Source organism: Solanum dulcamara, chromosome 9, assembly GCF_947179165.1.
Source record: "Solanum dulcamara chromosome 9, daSolDulc1.2, whole genome shotgun sequence".
Lineage (NCBI taxonomy): Eukaryota > Viridiplantae > Streptophyta > Magnoliopsida > Solanales > Solanaceae > Solanum > Solanum dulcamara.
This window is the reverse complement of record NC_077245.1, coordinates 2,983,764-2,999,967: the sequence shown is the minus strand read 5'-3', so window position 1 is coordinate 2,999,967 and position 16,204 is coordinate 2,983,764. Positions and strand designations below refer to the sequence as shown.

At 30.2% G+C, this 16,204-nt stretch overlaps 2 protein-coding genes across 2 annotated transcripts; both read left to right on the top strand.

Annotated features, from left to right (window-relative positions):
* Positions 1–4,882: 4,882 nt before the first annotated feature.
* On the top strand, positions 4,883–6,168 carry LOC129904446 (peroxisomal membrane protein 11A). The gene has a single exon (XM_055980017.1). The coding sequence runs from the start codon at positions 5,091–5,093 to the stop codon at positions 5,865–5,867; it is 777 nt and encodes a 258-aa protein (XP_055835992.1). The 5' UTR covers positions 4,883–5,090; the 3' UTR covers positions 5,868–6,168.
* Positions 6,169–11,082: 4,914 nt separating this feature from the next.
* On the top strand, positions 11,083–13,526 carry LOC129904535 (hydroquinone glucosyltransferase-like). Its single transcript, XM_055980094.1, has 3 exons — positions 11,083–11,751; positions 11,913–12,259; positions 12,892–13,526. The coding sequence occupies exons 1-3, from the start codon at positions 11,185–11,187 to the stop codon at positions 13,412–13,414; spliced, it is 1,437 nt and encodes a 478-aa protein (XP_055836069.1). The 5' UTR covers positions 11,083–11,184; the 3' UTR covers positions 13,415–13,526.
* The last annotated feature ends 2,678 nt before the right edge of the window (positions 13,527–16,204 follow it).

Below are 16,204 nucleotides of genomic sequence, written 5' to 3'. Positions count from 1 at the left end.
AAATCCGTAACCTTTTAATCACATAACAACAACTTTACATGTTTGATAATAAAATAAACTTCTCATCTTATTTAACAATTCATGAAGTAAAAGTTGTTGAATGAAAATTTGTAATTTCACAAATACTCTAAAAATAGGCGAATGTTCTTCCCTATTGTTCATGTGTTTTCTACTCAATTGTTCGGTATTTGTAGTTTAGATTTAATTAAGGGTTCCCTTTAATTAATTCAAATTTGTTACTCCATCAAATAAGATCTATCAAAATGGAATGATCCTTTTTAGAAATTTCATCATTCTAACAAGACTCGAATAAAAAAATCTAGTAGAAGGTCCATGAATCTCATCAATCTAGTCATATTTACGTTTTAATCAAAAAGACCACTAATATGGAGGGTTATGCAAGACGTCAACCTATAGATAATAAAAACGAACCAATCAACCAATACACAAATGAGAACACAATTTTTTCAAAGGTGATTTAATCATTTGATCTTTCTCCAAAGTTAGCTAACTAATCAGCTACCATATTTGCATTCTCTAGAAATAAACATGCACAGAACATAAATTTTCTCATGATATTTTATGTGCCTTATCAGTCAATATGATTTCATTTTGCTATTCATCATATATGATTATCAACTGTGAGTAAGATTCAACAATAACATTTACACTGGCCCTATTAATTTTAATCTAAAATTGCATATCACTTAACGTGACTCATACCTCAGCCATGTTATTACAGCATTCACCATAATATTTAGCGTAGGTAAGTGATCTAGTTTGACTTGACACAAAGTTAAAGAAATAAAGATTTTTCAATCTTATGGTTTTAAATTAAAGTTATTTCAAATGCATAAAAATATTTTTTAATCTTATAGCCTTAAATATGTCATGTGGAAAGTTAAAATTAAAGTTTTGCCAACAAAGAAAGATGTCATTCTTTTTAAACAAACATTTTTTAAAACTGAGTCAGTATATATTTTGGGAAAAATTACCAAACTACACACCTTTTATTATTATATTTGCTAAAAGTCCCAACCCTTTAAAAAAATTACCAAAATCCCTTATTTTTAGTTTTTCCCTTCATCTTCCGGATACATCACTCAAAAAACATTCTCTCTCCTCTAAATCCTTTTCTCTCGTTCTCTCTCCATTTTCAAGAAAAATTTAAGAAATTTACTAAGCATATCCCTAATTTCTCGCCTAAAATCACTCACACGAGTTAGAGGTTACAATCTATCATCTCATTTTAATTTTCAACTGCATTCTCTCTCTATTTTCATAGCTTTTATTGAGCATATCTCTAATTTCTCACTCATGATTCTGATTCTTCTAATAGTGGTGGTTTTGATGAAAATAGATTCAAACACCGTAATAAGGCCTTCAATTATGAAGAAATTGCGAAAGGATGTTTGTTCAAGTTTGAAATCTCCAGTTCTAATAGTCTCAAGTTCAAAATCTCTGGTTCCAAAAGCTTCCAAAAAGGAGAAAAAAGACAAAATAGTAGTCTATTTTCTATGTATCACTATGTATCTGGATTTGTCATATACTTGATACATAAGTTCGATATGTACCTGCTACTCTAATGTATCATATTATGTTCTGTTTCATGAAGCAAATTATGTAATGTATGAGGTAATATTTTGATCTGATTCATTTGTTCTTTCAAGCTAATACAACAATCTTCAATGTATCAACCATAAATCTGTCGAATGGTCGTGTATCAGTTATCAATGTATCAAACTTAAATATAGGATAAAAGTTTATGTATTAGATTCTCATGTATCAAGTTTTATTGCTTCTGATACATCTACAACCTATATCAATACAAGATGTTATGTATCAACCACAATTCGATTGAAAACTAAATTGTTTTTTCATCAGTACATGCCCACTATCACAGGGTGAAATATAAAAGGCACAAAAAGAGCCCCAAAAAATTGAAACAAGGAAAAATCAAGCAGGATGCCTCTTCTTCTTCTTCTTAGTCTTCAGCCTATCACATAGGAAAGTTTTCTCTAATTGATCCACCCTCTGAGCTAGTGAATTCAGCATTCGTGTTTGTATTTTATTTTTTTGGCACAGTTCATTCATCTTTCTCAACATATTCTCATTCTTTTCCACCATTTTCTCCAACAACTCTCTACTTCTTCTACTCTCCTCTCCCCTGTCAAGCCTTTGTGACTTTGTATCGGGATATTCATCTCGATTCGGTTGATAAAATTTGAATTTTAGATTGAAGTTTTTGTTCGATGTTATGATCTATTTTTTGAGTTTTTCATGTCCCTCATAACTGTTATCATTTATATGGATTATTTCCCTTATTTAGCAAACTAATTGATTGAAACAAGGAATCCTAACTTAAATTACGTTACTATCCATAAATAACTCAACAACATTAATTATACTTCACCCAAAACGTGATGTATCAGAAGAACCAGTAATATATCAGTAATCTGGAAAAAAATAGGAAAATCATATAATTTAAGAAAAATGAGAGATAAGTTGTAATTGAGCTTTTTCACTATGGAATTTAGGTAAAGTTTACTATATTTTGTCCATATGGTTAAATTAATGTTCCTTGTAAGTTTTTAACAAATGTCTTAGGAAAACAAAATAAATAGAGTAAATTCCTTAGATAGTCACCCATGTTTGAAAGATTGCTCTATAATATCACTTGTATTTTTTTTAGGGTCACAATATCACTCAACTATTTCTATTTTCTTCAAAATATACTCCTCTTTCCTAATGGGATGACATGTCACATTATTATTTTTAACAATACAATAAAAGTTTATTTAATGTCTCTATAAGCAACTTCTTTAAGCATTTATCCCATTCTTGAATTTTATAAAGGATTATCAAATTTTAAATTAAAATTAGTTAATATTTATTATTTATTTTTCAATAATTTTAAAAACTAATTAAAAAAATATTATCTTATTTATTTGAGTATATTAAATTAATATTATTAGTACATAACATTTTTGTTATGATATCAAAATAATATTTGTATATATATAGCTATGAATTATGATAAGTTGCACATTTAGTTTTACAATGTATTCCGCTGAACTAGTATCAAGGCAAATTATTTTTGATTATTTTACCTTAGACAAAATCAAATACTTTAGTTGTTTCAACTTATTTGTCCTAAAAAAATTAGTTCATTTAAAAAATATCTTTTTTTTTCTTTGTAGCAATTTTTTAATCTCAACTTTTCACGTGATATGTTTAAAACACAAAATTAAAAAATATTTTAGTATATTTGACATTTGTTTGATTTAAAATTACAACATTCATTTTTTTATTTTCTTAAATTGGTGCCAAATTAAAATAGGACAAATAAATTAAAATGGAGAGAGTAATAAATAAATTACTATAAAATACAAACACGGGCATACAAATTTAAATGCATGATTAATCTATGCATTTTGTACCCGTGCAATGCACGAAAATTATAAAAGTTCATAAGGACAAGTATATTGATTAAAATTCAGCTATTTTCTTTTTTGTTTTATTTTAAATTCAAATTTTATATTAATTCAAAAAAAATTATCTTTATTTTTAAGTTAGAGATATTGATACAGTTGGAAGAATATATAAAAATAGGACTCTTCTAAATAAATACTACATATTAGAATTCTTATATAATGAAATCTATAGTTCAATTTCAATACGAATTATAATTTTTTATAATTTTTTTTGAAAAATATCGACCGATAAATAATAAATATTTCTTAATTTTGATTAACTTTTATAAATTCAAAAATGGAGTAAATGCTAAAAAAAATGATTATAGAAATATTAAATAAGTTTTAATTATATTATTAAAGAAAATTATTAGAAAAAATACAATAATATGACATGGCATTTCAAAAATATATTTTGAGAAAAATATAAATAATTGAATGATATTATGGTCCTAAAAAACATAAGTGATATACAGTAAAACCTCGATAAAGTAATAATCTCACTAAATGAATATTTTTCTCCGATCCCGACTTGGGCCAGTTATATTAAAATAATATTCTTGTTAAATGCATTAGATAATAATTAAAAATAAAATATTAAAGGACCAGAAAAAATATAAAGTAATAATTAGTAGAATACATCAAGAATTTATATATATTTAATCAATCAATAATACTAGACCAATAACTATTTTTTTTAAAAATATGATTTTATAAATGATTATTTTTTCTTTCCACCAAAATCAAAATTAATCTCATCCTTAACTTTTAGAAGAGCAAACACAATTTTTGAAATATTTTGTTCGTATTGCACCAAATAGTTTGACAACGTAGTCATTGCTTGAAATGTCTCTTTTGACGATACATGTGGGACAATGCTATTATCATCTAATTCAGGATCATTCTCATCATCATTATTCATTACAGATTGAATAATATCTTCCTCTGTAGGTGATTCTATAACTGTATCATTCTCGTTAGGATAGTTCAAAAGATGTTTAATATCCATCATATTTCTGTAGGCTAAATTAGAGATAATATCATTTAATTCTTGGATACCTTCATCTAATTCACCAACTTCTTGGATATCTTCATATACATAAAATCTCTTCATATTCTATATACATGAATACGATTAGAAACATTAAACTTTATTAAATTCGTTTAGTTTTCCTAGATTTAAATAATAAATAAGCAAATACTATACTTTTTAGTTTCCTAGATTTAAACTTTTGAAATTGTTAATTCAATTTTTTTTTCTTATGGCATATACTGATAAATATTTATGATGACCTAATAATTTTAATAAATAAATATTTTTTTTCAATTCCAAACATATGCATTTATTAAGGTTTTATTGGCAAATTTCCAAATTGGGGAGACTATCTCAAATAATAATGGTAAATTAATTATTATTGTATCATTTCGCAGGTACTGATAATTGGCACGGAAATCAAGAAGAAAATCAGCAGTCAGCACCCTGACGTAATAATGAGCAACGATATGAATCATATGATTATGGGCCACTGTTGATGATCCGTTTAACACTTTCCCGGCGAACTTTTCCGCAATTCATTCATCCCAACATCGTCGTCGTCCTCTCCGATTCCGACTTCCATGGAACCCAAAACTTCAACCGTCTCATCTTCATCATCCAAACCACAAATCCCTAACCCTAACCCTAAAAACAGAGATTTCCTAATCCATCTCGAAGCTTACCTCGCCAAACGTGACGGCGTTGATAAGTTGCTCAAAATCTCCCGTTACGCATCCAAGATCATCCTCGCATCCTCTGTTATTCCTGAATCTCTGCCGTTATCTCTCCGTCTCAAATCTTTCGAGTCCAGCGTTGGTGTTAGCCGGAAAGCGTTTCGTCTCGGGAAATTCGTGCAGGACGTAAACGCACTCCGTTCGGCTAATGTTAGTTCAAAAGAAGATTTAATTCTCTCGATTTTAGCTTATGGAGGTGAGGGATTGTACTATTTTGTTGAGCAATTTGTTTGGTTAGGGAAAGCGGGGTTGATTGATAAGAAGAATTTGAATAGTTTACAGAAGATTAGTGCGTGGTGTGAGTTTATTGGGTATATTGGAAGTGTGAGTTTGAAGGTTAAGGAATTAAGGCAAATTAGTGAAGATGAGCAGTGTTTGCTTTCGACTCTCGAGCTATCGATGATCAGGGGGATTGGGTATGTTGAGGAAGAGGAGAAATTGAGGAAATTGAGACTGAAAAAGTTGTTGAAGAGGTTATCAGTAATTCAAGATTTTGCTGATGGGTTAATGGCTTTAGCTGATATTAGTGACGGTAAAGGGCTTCTTTCTGCACCATTATTGTTGTCATCAGCAGGGTTGTTGTCAGCTCTTATTAGCACACATAAGAATTGGATCTCTTGCTGATCATCCATAGCTGGATTGGAGGTACGATGTGTGCTTAATCAAGTGGAAGTTTATGTTGTCGTAGGATCAGTTAGCGATAAAGATTCGTTTTTTTAAAAGTACTGTAATTCGTTCTCCCCAAAATAAAAAGGGAATTGGGAGGAGGTATACAATAGATGTTATGTTATCTTGATTGCAGATAGAAGATTTCTCTCAAAGAAAGTTACTTCGTGACAATTTTAATTAATGGATTATGAAAGCATCTGGCTTTTGATAGTTCTGTAAGTTTTTTTTCAATTTCAGCTAGTAGCTACTTCTTATTCCTGGTTTGGCAAGATTGCTTATAGCTGTTGTTACTATAGCACAATCTATATTTTTTGCTGGACTGCTTTGGACTGTTTTTTCTTGAGTCGAGGGTCTATCGGAAACAACTTGTCTACCTTTGAGTTAAGTGTAAGGGTAAGGTTTGCATACACTCTACCCTTCCAAGACCCACTTTGTGGGATTACAGTGGGTATGTTGTTGGTGTTGGTGTAATCTTTCTTTTTTCCCAGCTGAGTAATGCCACTCTTTTTTCATCTCAGTTCTTGGAGAATTTTGAGCTGTGGGAATCGAAGTTGTCGATGAATTTAAAATATTTGCAGGCTTAAATGAGAGCATTTGCTACTACTTGAGCTGTCCTTACTTTCTTGACATATGAAGTTCTCTTTTGGTGCTAGATTTTTTTTTTCTCTTTTAAGATTAGTTATTCTGATTTGGTTCTGAACCTTTTTTTTGGACTGCCTAATTTCAGCTGTATCCTTACTTGACTAAAAGATTTCAGTTGTATCCTAAAAGCAAGCTTAGCCCAAGAAATCAAAACAAAAAACTAAAACTAAAATAAAAGAAGCTACAAGAAAGAAGAGAAGAACAACAATTGGCTGGCACCTATAAAAAAAGTCCTAGAAGATAAATTATCAAGTAATGGAATTAAACAGGCTTGATGAAGCAGAATGGCTATAGAGGAGTCATATATACCCCTAACTAGTTTTGATTGATGGGAAGTGCTTGTTTATTTTTGTGGAAAGGCTTATAACTCCTATCCTGAAAGCATCCTTTAGCATCTCCCTTGTATTTTACTAATTGAAAAAAAATATATCTTTTATTTCCAATTGCATCCACTAACAAATTTGAGATGCTTCTTGTTTCTGACCTATTTTTGTGACATGCAAGCATATAACTATCTTATCAAGAATTTATGTTTTCTTTTGACTTTGCAAGCATATAAATATCATATCAAGAATAGGTAGAATCTTTCAATCCAACATTTCGTTGTTTCTGATATTTGATGATTAAGCCTCTTAGGGGAGCCTGATTGCCCCCTCCTCGCCGGATTCTGGTTAAATCTCAAATTGCATTTTGTTTAGCTAAATACAGAGTATCAACTAACTTAATAAGAATGTCAATATGGAATTTGCAGCATGCTACGGTTGTCAATCATTGAAAGAGCAAATTGAGGCTTGATTTATACCAATTTTGTGTATATTGTTTTTCCTCTGTTCATAAAACAACACTGAACTTTCTAATGATATTGATATTCACACTCAGATTGCATGGTTAACAAATAAACACGTTTCAGTTCTTGTATTTTAGAAATGTGATGTGATCTAAGATCAATATGCTATTAACGCCACAGTCTGCACTGTTATAACATTGAAAGTGACAGAATAGAGGAAAACATATTGCTTGAGTTTGTAATATAGGGAATGCCTCAAGTTCATTACTTGATCTGCAGAATGTGTGTAGACACTTTACAGATAACCTCTTACTTCTCTCTATTTAGGGCATATTGTCAAAGATTTTGGTCAGATTTGATTTACTTATTTATTAGCTTAGCTGTAGAATAAGGAATATCCTTTCTGGTTTGTGTTGTTCGGTAACAAGTTTGCAGAAGGATCTTCTCGAGCAAATGGTTAGCAAGTTAGAGACCCTAGTTGCAGAGTTGTATTCAGCACAAGAAGATGTTAGCTTTTTAGCAGGTACTATATGGATTAGTCGAGTGTCACGAGTTCGTCCATACACCATTATAAAAATTATTCTAATTATGTTGTTGTTGTTACTATTGTTGTTATTAACACTTGTAAAGATATGATACTTGAGCCTATTTCAATCTGAAAAGTTTGCTTTATGTTGTTGTAGTTGTTGCTATTAATACTTACAAAAATATGACACATGGGTCTAACTCATTCCCCAACCAATGCGGGACTTTAACCCATTCTAACACATCCCTTCACGTTTAGGTCCAACTGAGTGTGGATTAGGAGCTCAAATAAGGATGAACTTGACTCTGATATCATGTAAAGATATACTAACACTTACGTCTAAGGGAGGATTGTCTAAGTCCACATAAACACATCATCAGTTTCTTTCCCAACCATTGTGGGACTCTGACCCACTTTAACAACATTACAACACCCTAATCTCATAATCACAAGTTAGGTTCTTTAAATCTGCAAGAAGAAGTTGTTCTTCACGGAACAGGGCATGAATGCACACAGGAAATTACACCCAATGACTTTGAAATGGGCGGTCTTAAAAATTTGACCGTTGATTGCCTTATGGACAAACCTTCAAGGTCAAAAAGCAAAAATCATCAATCTTGAAGTGTTGTCCATGAGACAAACGGGGTCAAAATGTTCATCACCACCCATCTTCAATACTATTCTTGTAAATCTCCGGGGTGCTCAAGTGAGAATATGTCCATATTTCGTTGGGCTCGACTGTACAGGGAATATTTCAGTGGATTTTTCTTAACGTTTTTATTAGAGCATAGCATCTACATGTTAGTGGTAAAGAATAAGATTTTATTAATTTTTTTGCGGCTACCGATGTGATGATATGATAGGACTGGTGTTTTTTTGCGCCTACGAACGTGATGACACCCTACCAATGTGAGGATAAATTCAGAAGGTAACTTCCAATAGAAAATTTAATATTGTAACATCAAAAATAAAGTACGACAACATAACTCGTTTAGTTTCGTGGTATTCGGAGACAATAAAATATATCTAGATTTTATTTTTATTTTAGATGTAGAAAAGTTATTTTCATTGGCTTTCGATACAGGAAAAAACAGTTCAAAACAATCTCAAAAAAAAGTAAGGAAAGTATAAGTAATAATAGATAATAACAAAACAATAAAAAGTAATAGAATATAAACTACAACAAAGCAATATTATAATTGAGGTACAAGAAACTGCGTGAGCAATACTTTGACTGCTAATATGAATGGACGACAAGATAATGCAGTGTTGCCTATTAACATTTTATCCTAATTTGTGTCTTCCATATCCTCTTATGTAAAGTCATGTTTTTGGTAAGTTAAAATTATGCCATATCTTATCTAATCAAATTTTCTCAATACTTCTTCGATTTACCTCTATATTTTTTTTGGAAATTATTCATAGCCAACCTCTTAAACATTTGCATTGAGACATCCGTACATCTCCTCTTTACATATCTGAACCATCTCAGTCTCATTGTGAGAAATAAAATAAAATAATAATTTGTCATAATTGATTGAATAGAACTATAATAAAGGGAAATATTCTGATACTCATTTAAATCGCACTACAGTAAAGGAAAATATTCTCAAAGTGAAAGGCTTGTTGTGAACCACCAATTAGATGTTATACTGCTTGATGTATTAGTACGGCTTAATGTTGTTGATTATAGAATTTCATTTGGGTTTATTTTCCGTAATTAACAGTATTAAAAGACAAAAAAGAAATTAAAAAGGGACTTGCATTGATTGATGACATTGGAAAGAATAAAGTTAGAAGTTGAGATCAATAAGTTAATTGGAAAGAATAAAGTTATCAGTAAATTTATCCATTGAATATCTCTTTGTAAATAGTTTGTTACACTTAACTATTGTTGCAACTATTCCTATTAAGTATTTGAAGAAAAAAGATTAGTTTTGCCTCCATTTGAATTTGTTGGTTATTTTTTCCTTTTTAGTCCGATTTAAAGAAAAATGTCTTTTTTTTAACAACTTCTTAATTCTAACTTTTGATAAACATATTGAAAATCACAAAATAAATGACATTTTAATATATCTAACATATCTTTAATTTAAGAAATAAAATTTAATTTTTATTTGTTTTTTTAAAATTTTACGTCAAATCCAAATAAAATAAACAAATTAAAAAAATAGTTATATAGTCCATATCAAAAAGCTATAATATTTGAACACGTGTACCTGAATTTGATTTGAACTGGTAAACACTTGAGTTGTCAGCTGATCTTAGTGGAGGAGCAAGAATATGACTTATCGATTCCATTGAATCAAGTAATTTTAATTAATTAAAAATTATTATTAAATATATAAAAAAAATATTTTTAAGCTTTAAATTTTGATCAGAATTGTGAGTTGCAATTTGCAATTATCTCATGGTTTGATATGAATGACATGATTTGTGGCATTGAGACGCAATGTAATGTTGTTCTTTTCTTATGAAATGTTTGATATAAATATCTCATGGTTGGTCTGTTTCGAAAATATTTTCTCGTGATCTTTTTTTATTCAACTTTATATTAATGCATAATAAAATAATTTTTTTGGGACGGCACTCACTAATAAAATTTACTAAAAACATTAACTTGGATGGTTTTCATCTATAAAGTGCTTGTCCACCCTAACTCAAAACATAGTATTTTGTTTGGACACGGAACTAGTATTTGAACACGTGTACCTGAATTTTACATGTTTAAATAATAATTAATATAAATATTTTATTACAAAATATATATTAATTAATATATAGTCTATTTAAAATTAAGTAATTAATGTCAAAAAATATAATTATTTTTTCTTGATATGCAAAAATGATAAATTAAAATAAAAGTTTATTTCTCTTTTATCTTTAATCTTAACAAAACGATTCATAACTATATACTTAGTCAAAAGTGTTTTGGACTACGATTTTTTTCTTTTAAAATTTTGTGAATTGTGTCGTATGTAATAATGTCACGTAAATTGATAAGATAAGGAATACTCCCTTAGTTCTATTTTAATCGTCATATTGCCATTTTTAAAAGTTAATTTAACTAATTTTTAAATTTAAATTATATTATTTTAGCTTAATATTATAAAATAAAAAAATTAAATATTTAAAAATTATACAAAAAGTACTGTAAGTTATAATTTTTTTCCTATATAAAGCACGTATATCAGTTCCAAATTTACATGCCACCGCCGATTATCTATCTTATTTCTGCATATATATATATATATATATATATATATATAAATTGTGATAAATCATTTTTTCCGTGTTCGAGTAAATTCCATTTGTTGATGGTCATCATGACTATACCGGAAACAATCGAGAAGCCGCACGTCGCCTTCCTCCCGAGTCCAGGCATGGGACACATTACTCCACTCTTCGAATTCGCCAAACGCCTAGTCATCCATCACGGCTTCCACGTCAGCTTCTTCGTCATTACCACCGGAGCTTCCGCCGCTCAAAACGAACTTTTCCGATCGGAGAATCTCCCCTCCGATTTCACCGCCGTCGAAATCCCGCCGGTGGAAAATATCGCTTCGTTTTTCACCGACGATATGAGAGTAGTCACGCGATTGGCTATCATGGTCCGCGAATCACTGAAACATCTCCCTTCACTTCTAATGGAAAAACGTCCTAAAGCTTTAATTATCGATTTGTTCTGTACTGATGCTTTTGAGATTTGCCAAAAGCTTTCGATTCCTGTTTACTCTTTTTTCACTGCTTCTACCATTTTAATGGCGTTCTCTTTGTACCTACCGACGCTTGATAGGGAAGTTGAAGGAGAATTCGTTGATCTGCCGGAACCTATTCAAACTCCGGGATGTAACCCAATACGCCCTCACGATATCCTTGATCAGGTAAACTTGTCTACGAAAGCGGATTCAAAATTTGAAAGCGGATTCAAAATTTGAAGCTTATATGTTAAGTGCTGACTCCGCCTCTGTATACGTATCGAGTTTGGATTGACCCATAGTATTACGTTGAACTCATCTAGTTTAAATTTTGAATCGTTTTACAGGTAAAAGACAGGAAAAACGACGAGTACAAATGGTATTTGCTTAACGTGAGCAGGTTGCCATTAGCAGCGGGAATATTTGTCAACAGTTGGGATGATCTTGAACCTGTATCCCTTAAAGCTCTTAGAGAAAATTCATTTTTCCAAAAAATAACTCTTCCTCCTGTTCATGCCATTGGGCCATTAATCAAACAAGATGAAGTTGTTACAAAAAAGGATGCAGAGATTTTGGCATGGCTGGATGATCAGCCGCCTCATTCTGTTCTTTTTGTGGTCTTTGGGAGTGGTGGCACTTTGACAATTGAACAACTTACTGAGTTAGCTTGGGGTCTCGAAATGAGTCAACAAAGGTGGTAGTCCTCTCTTCCATTTTATATGATATATAGCTTGATTTGTCACATATTTTAAAATTTATGATAAAAAATAAATGATAGATATTTTTACGACTATAAATCATTTTAAGGATAAATTAAATATTTTAAAGTAAAATTATTATTAAATATAGAAATGTATTTTTTTGAGACTAATTAAAAAAGAATGTGATTCATATATATTTATTGAAACAATGGAGTATCATTTATCAAATTAGTTGGATGCATGGTCAAAATTAGTTGCCTTACCATTTGGCCACGCCCCCATTTAGATTTCTATGTCATATTTATAAAGTTTAGACTTATTATGTTCTAATTTATTTGATACAATTTGATTTTTTAGAGTCAAATAGTTTTAATTTGACAGTAAATTTTAATTTTTTTGAATTAAAATTTATATATATATATATATATATAAAATAATTGACAATTAAAAATATTAAGAAAATATAAAAAATTATAGTAAAAAATAAACTTGCTTAAATCTTAAAATTTCAATAGTGCTACAAGAATCAATAGTACTTTTACTGATTTAGACCGGCTTTGATAAAGCATTTTTGGGCACGGAATATTACATTATATTTTTAACAATATTTGTACTTTCAATAAAGGTTCATTTTGGTGGCGCGCAAACCAAGCGATGCAACTGCAGCATCATTTTTCAACGTGGGCAGCGATGAAAATGACCCATTATTGTACTTGCCTGAAGAATTCATTCAGAAAACGAAAGGGAGAGGTTTACTGGTCCCATCATGGGCCCCACAAACAGCAATTCTCAATCACCTATCAACTGGAGCATTTCTTTCTCATTGTGGATGGAATTCCACTTTAGAAAGCATAATTCATGGTGTGCCTATGATTGCATGGCCACTTTACGCAGAGCAGAGGATGAACGCCACCTTCTTAGCGGAGGAGGTTGGCGTGGCTTTAAAGTTCTCGAAAGTTCCCGGAGAAGAGCTTGTTAATCGGAATGAAATTGAAAAAAATGTGAGAATTGTAATGGAAGGAGAAAAAGGAAAAGCCATGAGAAGGAGAGGCAAAGAGCTAAAGGAAAGTGCGAAAATTGCACTCAACAGTGGAGGCTCGTCTTATGAGTCGCTTTGTAGTATTGTTCAGTTTTGGAAATCTCAGTGATTGCTTTGTTGAAAGAAGAATTTACTACTGGTTTATTTATGTAGTCTCTTCAGAAATCATAAATAAAATGTAACTTCTTATTAATTTATTCTCATATTTCTTCGATGGATGAGATTACTAATCTTATATAATATCCCTTTATGAAATAATGTTGTCTATTTCATTCCATAACAAACAATCCCTAGTAGTATAATTGAATTACTTTTACCACTACAATGAATTGAAAAACACATTGCTCTTAAACGGTTAAACCCATCGAACTTCTTATAATTTGGCAAGTTTTATTAGGATTCCACCTATAGAACTTGTGGAGAGAGATTACAACTTACCTATTTATAAAAATCTCTATTAATTAGCAAAGTAAATGGGTCAAATATTAAGGCGAAAAGAACTTTAACAAGTTATGTGCCTGTTTTATAAGAGTGAATATTCGTTTTCTTTAGCAGTTCTTTGATTTTTGATCGATTCTTCATTAGTGCATACCGAATCGAAATTACTCTGTTTCGACTCAATTGGTCCTAATTCATTCGATTCAGCTTTTTCTTATTCGATTCTTCGACATGAGTCTAATATAATGGATTGTTTCGCTATTTTAAAAAATTAAAAATAGGCTAATTTGTGCACCAAACAGCGACCAACCACTGGCTATGAAAATAGATTACATTGAAACGAAAAATTTCTATCAATTATATTTTTAGATGAAGACATGATGCGGAAAATGCGACTGAGATGATTTGGGCATGTAAAGAGGAGAGACACAGATTCTCCAGTGCGGAGGTGTGAGAGGTTGGCCATGGATGATTTCAGAAGAGGAAGAGGTAGGCCGAAGAAATATTGGGGAGAGGTGATTAGACAGGACATAATGCAGTTACAGCTTACCGAGGACTTGACCTTAGATAGGAGGGTGTGGAAGATCCATATTAGGGTAGAAGACTAGTACATAGTCTCGTCATTCTTCTGTATTAGTAGACGCATTAGCGCACTATAATTTCTTGTGCTCTGATTTCTGTTATTATCTATTACTTTCTGTACTTTGATTACTCTATTTTATCTGTGTCGTTTTTGTTATTTGCTTTCCCATATCGCTTTGAACTTTTTAGCCTTATCTAACTTCTTTTTATGCTTCTATTGAGTTGAGGGTCTCTCAGAAACAGTCGTCCTACCTTGGTAAGAGTAAGGTCTGTGTACAATTTACCCTCTCCAGACCCACGTTGTGGGATTTCACTGGGTTGTTGTTATTGTTGTATTTTTTTGATGAAAGTTATAAGTAAAAAGGGTCTGATATACCCTTCAACTTTGTCATTTAGAGTTGATATATTATTTAAACGTGACTTATATATACCCCTATTATTAAATAAATAACTCACATATACCATTTTTCTCTAACGAAAATAAAAAATTAATTTTAAATTTATTTATTTATTATTAAAAAGCATTCATGTAGGGGTATATTTGATCCTTCTCAAAGGTTTTTTTTTACTTCTTTGATTCAACAGCTAATTTGAATTTATTATTTTGATTGTCAAATTTATTTTTTCACTAACTTTCTTGTAAAACTTATCATATAACAACAACAACAACAATAACAACAACAATATTTTTTTCACTAACAGTTTTATCATATAAAACTTATCATATATGCCCCAATATTTTTTTTGCAGATACAAAAAAGAAATTATAATATATCCGAAAAAATTAGTTCACAATTTTTTCCTTACTTTTTTTCTCTTTTTCATTCACACGTTTTCCCTTTAATTTTTACTTCTTAAAGAATGAAAGAAAAAAAATAATTTAGAATAAAAAACTCAAATAATAATAATAAAAAAAACTTACGTGAAAAGAATTATATATACCTCTACATGAATTTTTTTAAAATTAAAATCAAAAAAACTATTTTAAATTAATAATTTTACTTTTGTTAGATAAAATGGTATATATAAACCATTTTTATAATGATAAGGGTATATGTGAGTCATTTTTAGAACGCCTGAGATATATGTGAGCAACTTTTATAACGAAAGATATATTAACTATGAAAATCTTTTGGTATCCACTATCCAGTCCTTTATTTCATTGGCCATCCATATATCACCCTATTATTTCTTGTATAGTTCAATTGTGTTCGGTCAATTACTTTGATGTCTTTTGCTCTACTATATAACAATCATCTTCCTTTCTATATAATTTCACTTGTTTCAACCATTTTTAATGTTTAATATTCAGATTAAACTCTAAAAAGTATAACTATGCCCCGCTCCCTTGTTTTATTATTAGTGTAAGCTATTTTTTTGAAAAAAAAGATTAACAAATAATTTTCATGATAAATACACTATAATCAAAATAATTTTAAATAAATATAACGAAAAATTATATTTTCTTTAGAAGGAGTACATGAGGACATAATACATGAGTTGAACCAATATGTATCTACCTATATTTGTAATAAATTGAAAGACATAAAATTGATTATTTTTTTTGCCCCTTTGAGAAGAGTAGGCCGGAGAAATAGGTACAATAATGAATTAAGATTAAGGGCGTGTTCGGTATGAAGAAAAACGATTACTTGAAAGATAAATTTTTAGGATAATATGATTTTTTACTTATTTTTACTTATTTTTTTGCGTTTGATATGTAAGTAAAATATATTATCCTAAAAATATTTGTATATGATAAAAATAAGGTGTGATGAAGGATGAAGAATCAATTGTTCAAGATCCTCACCATCACTTAATGTTAGGGTCAGTCGCTATTCGCTAATATGCTACTGAGTACACGTGTTTTTGTACTCAC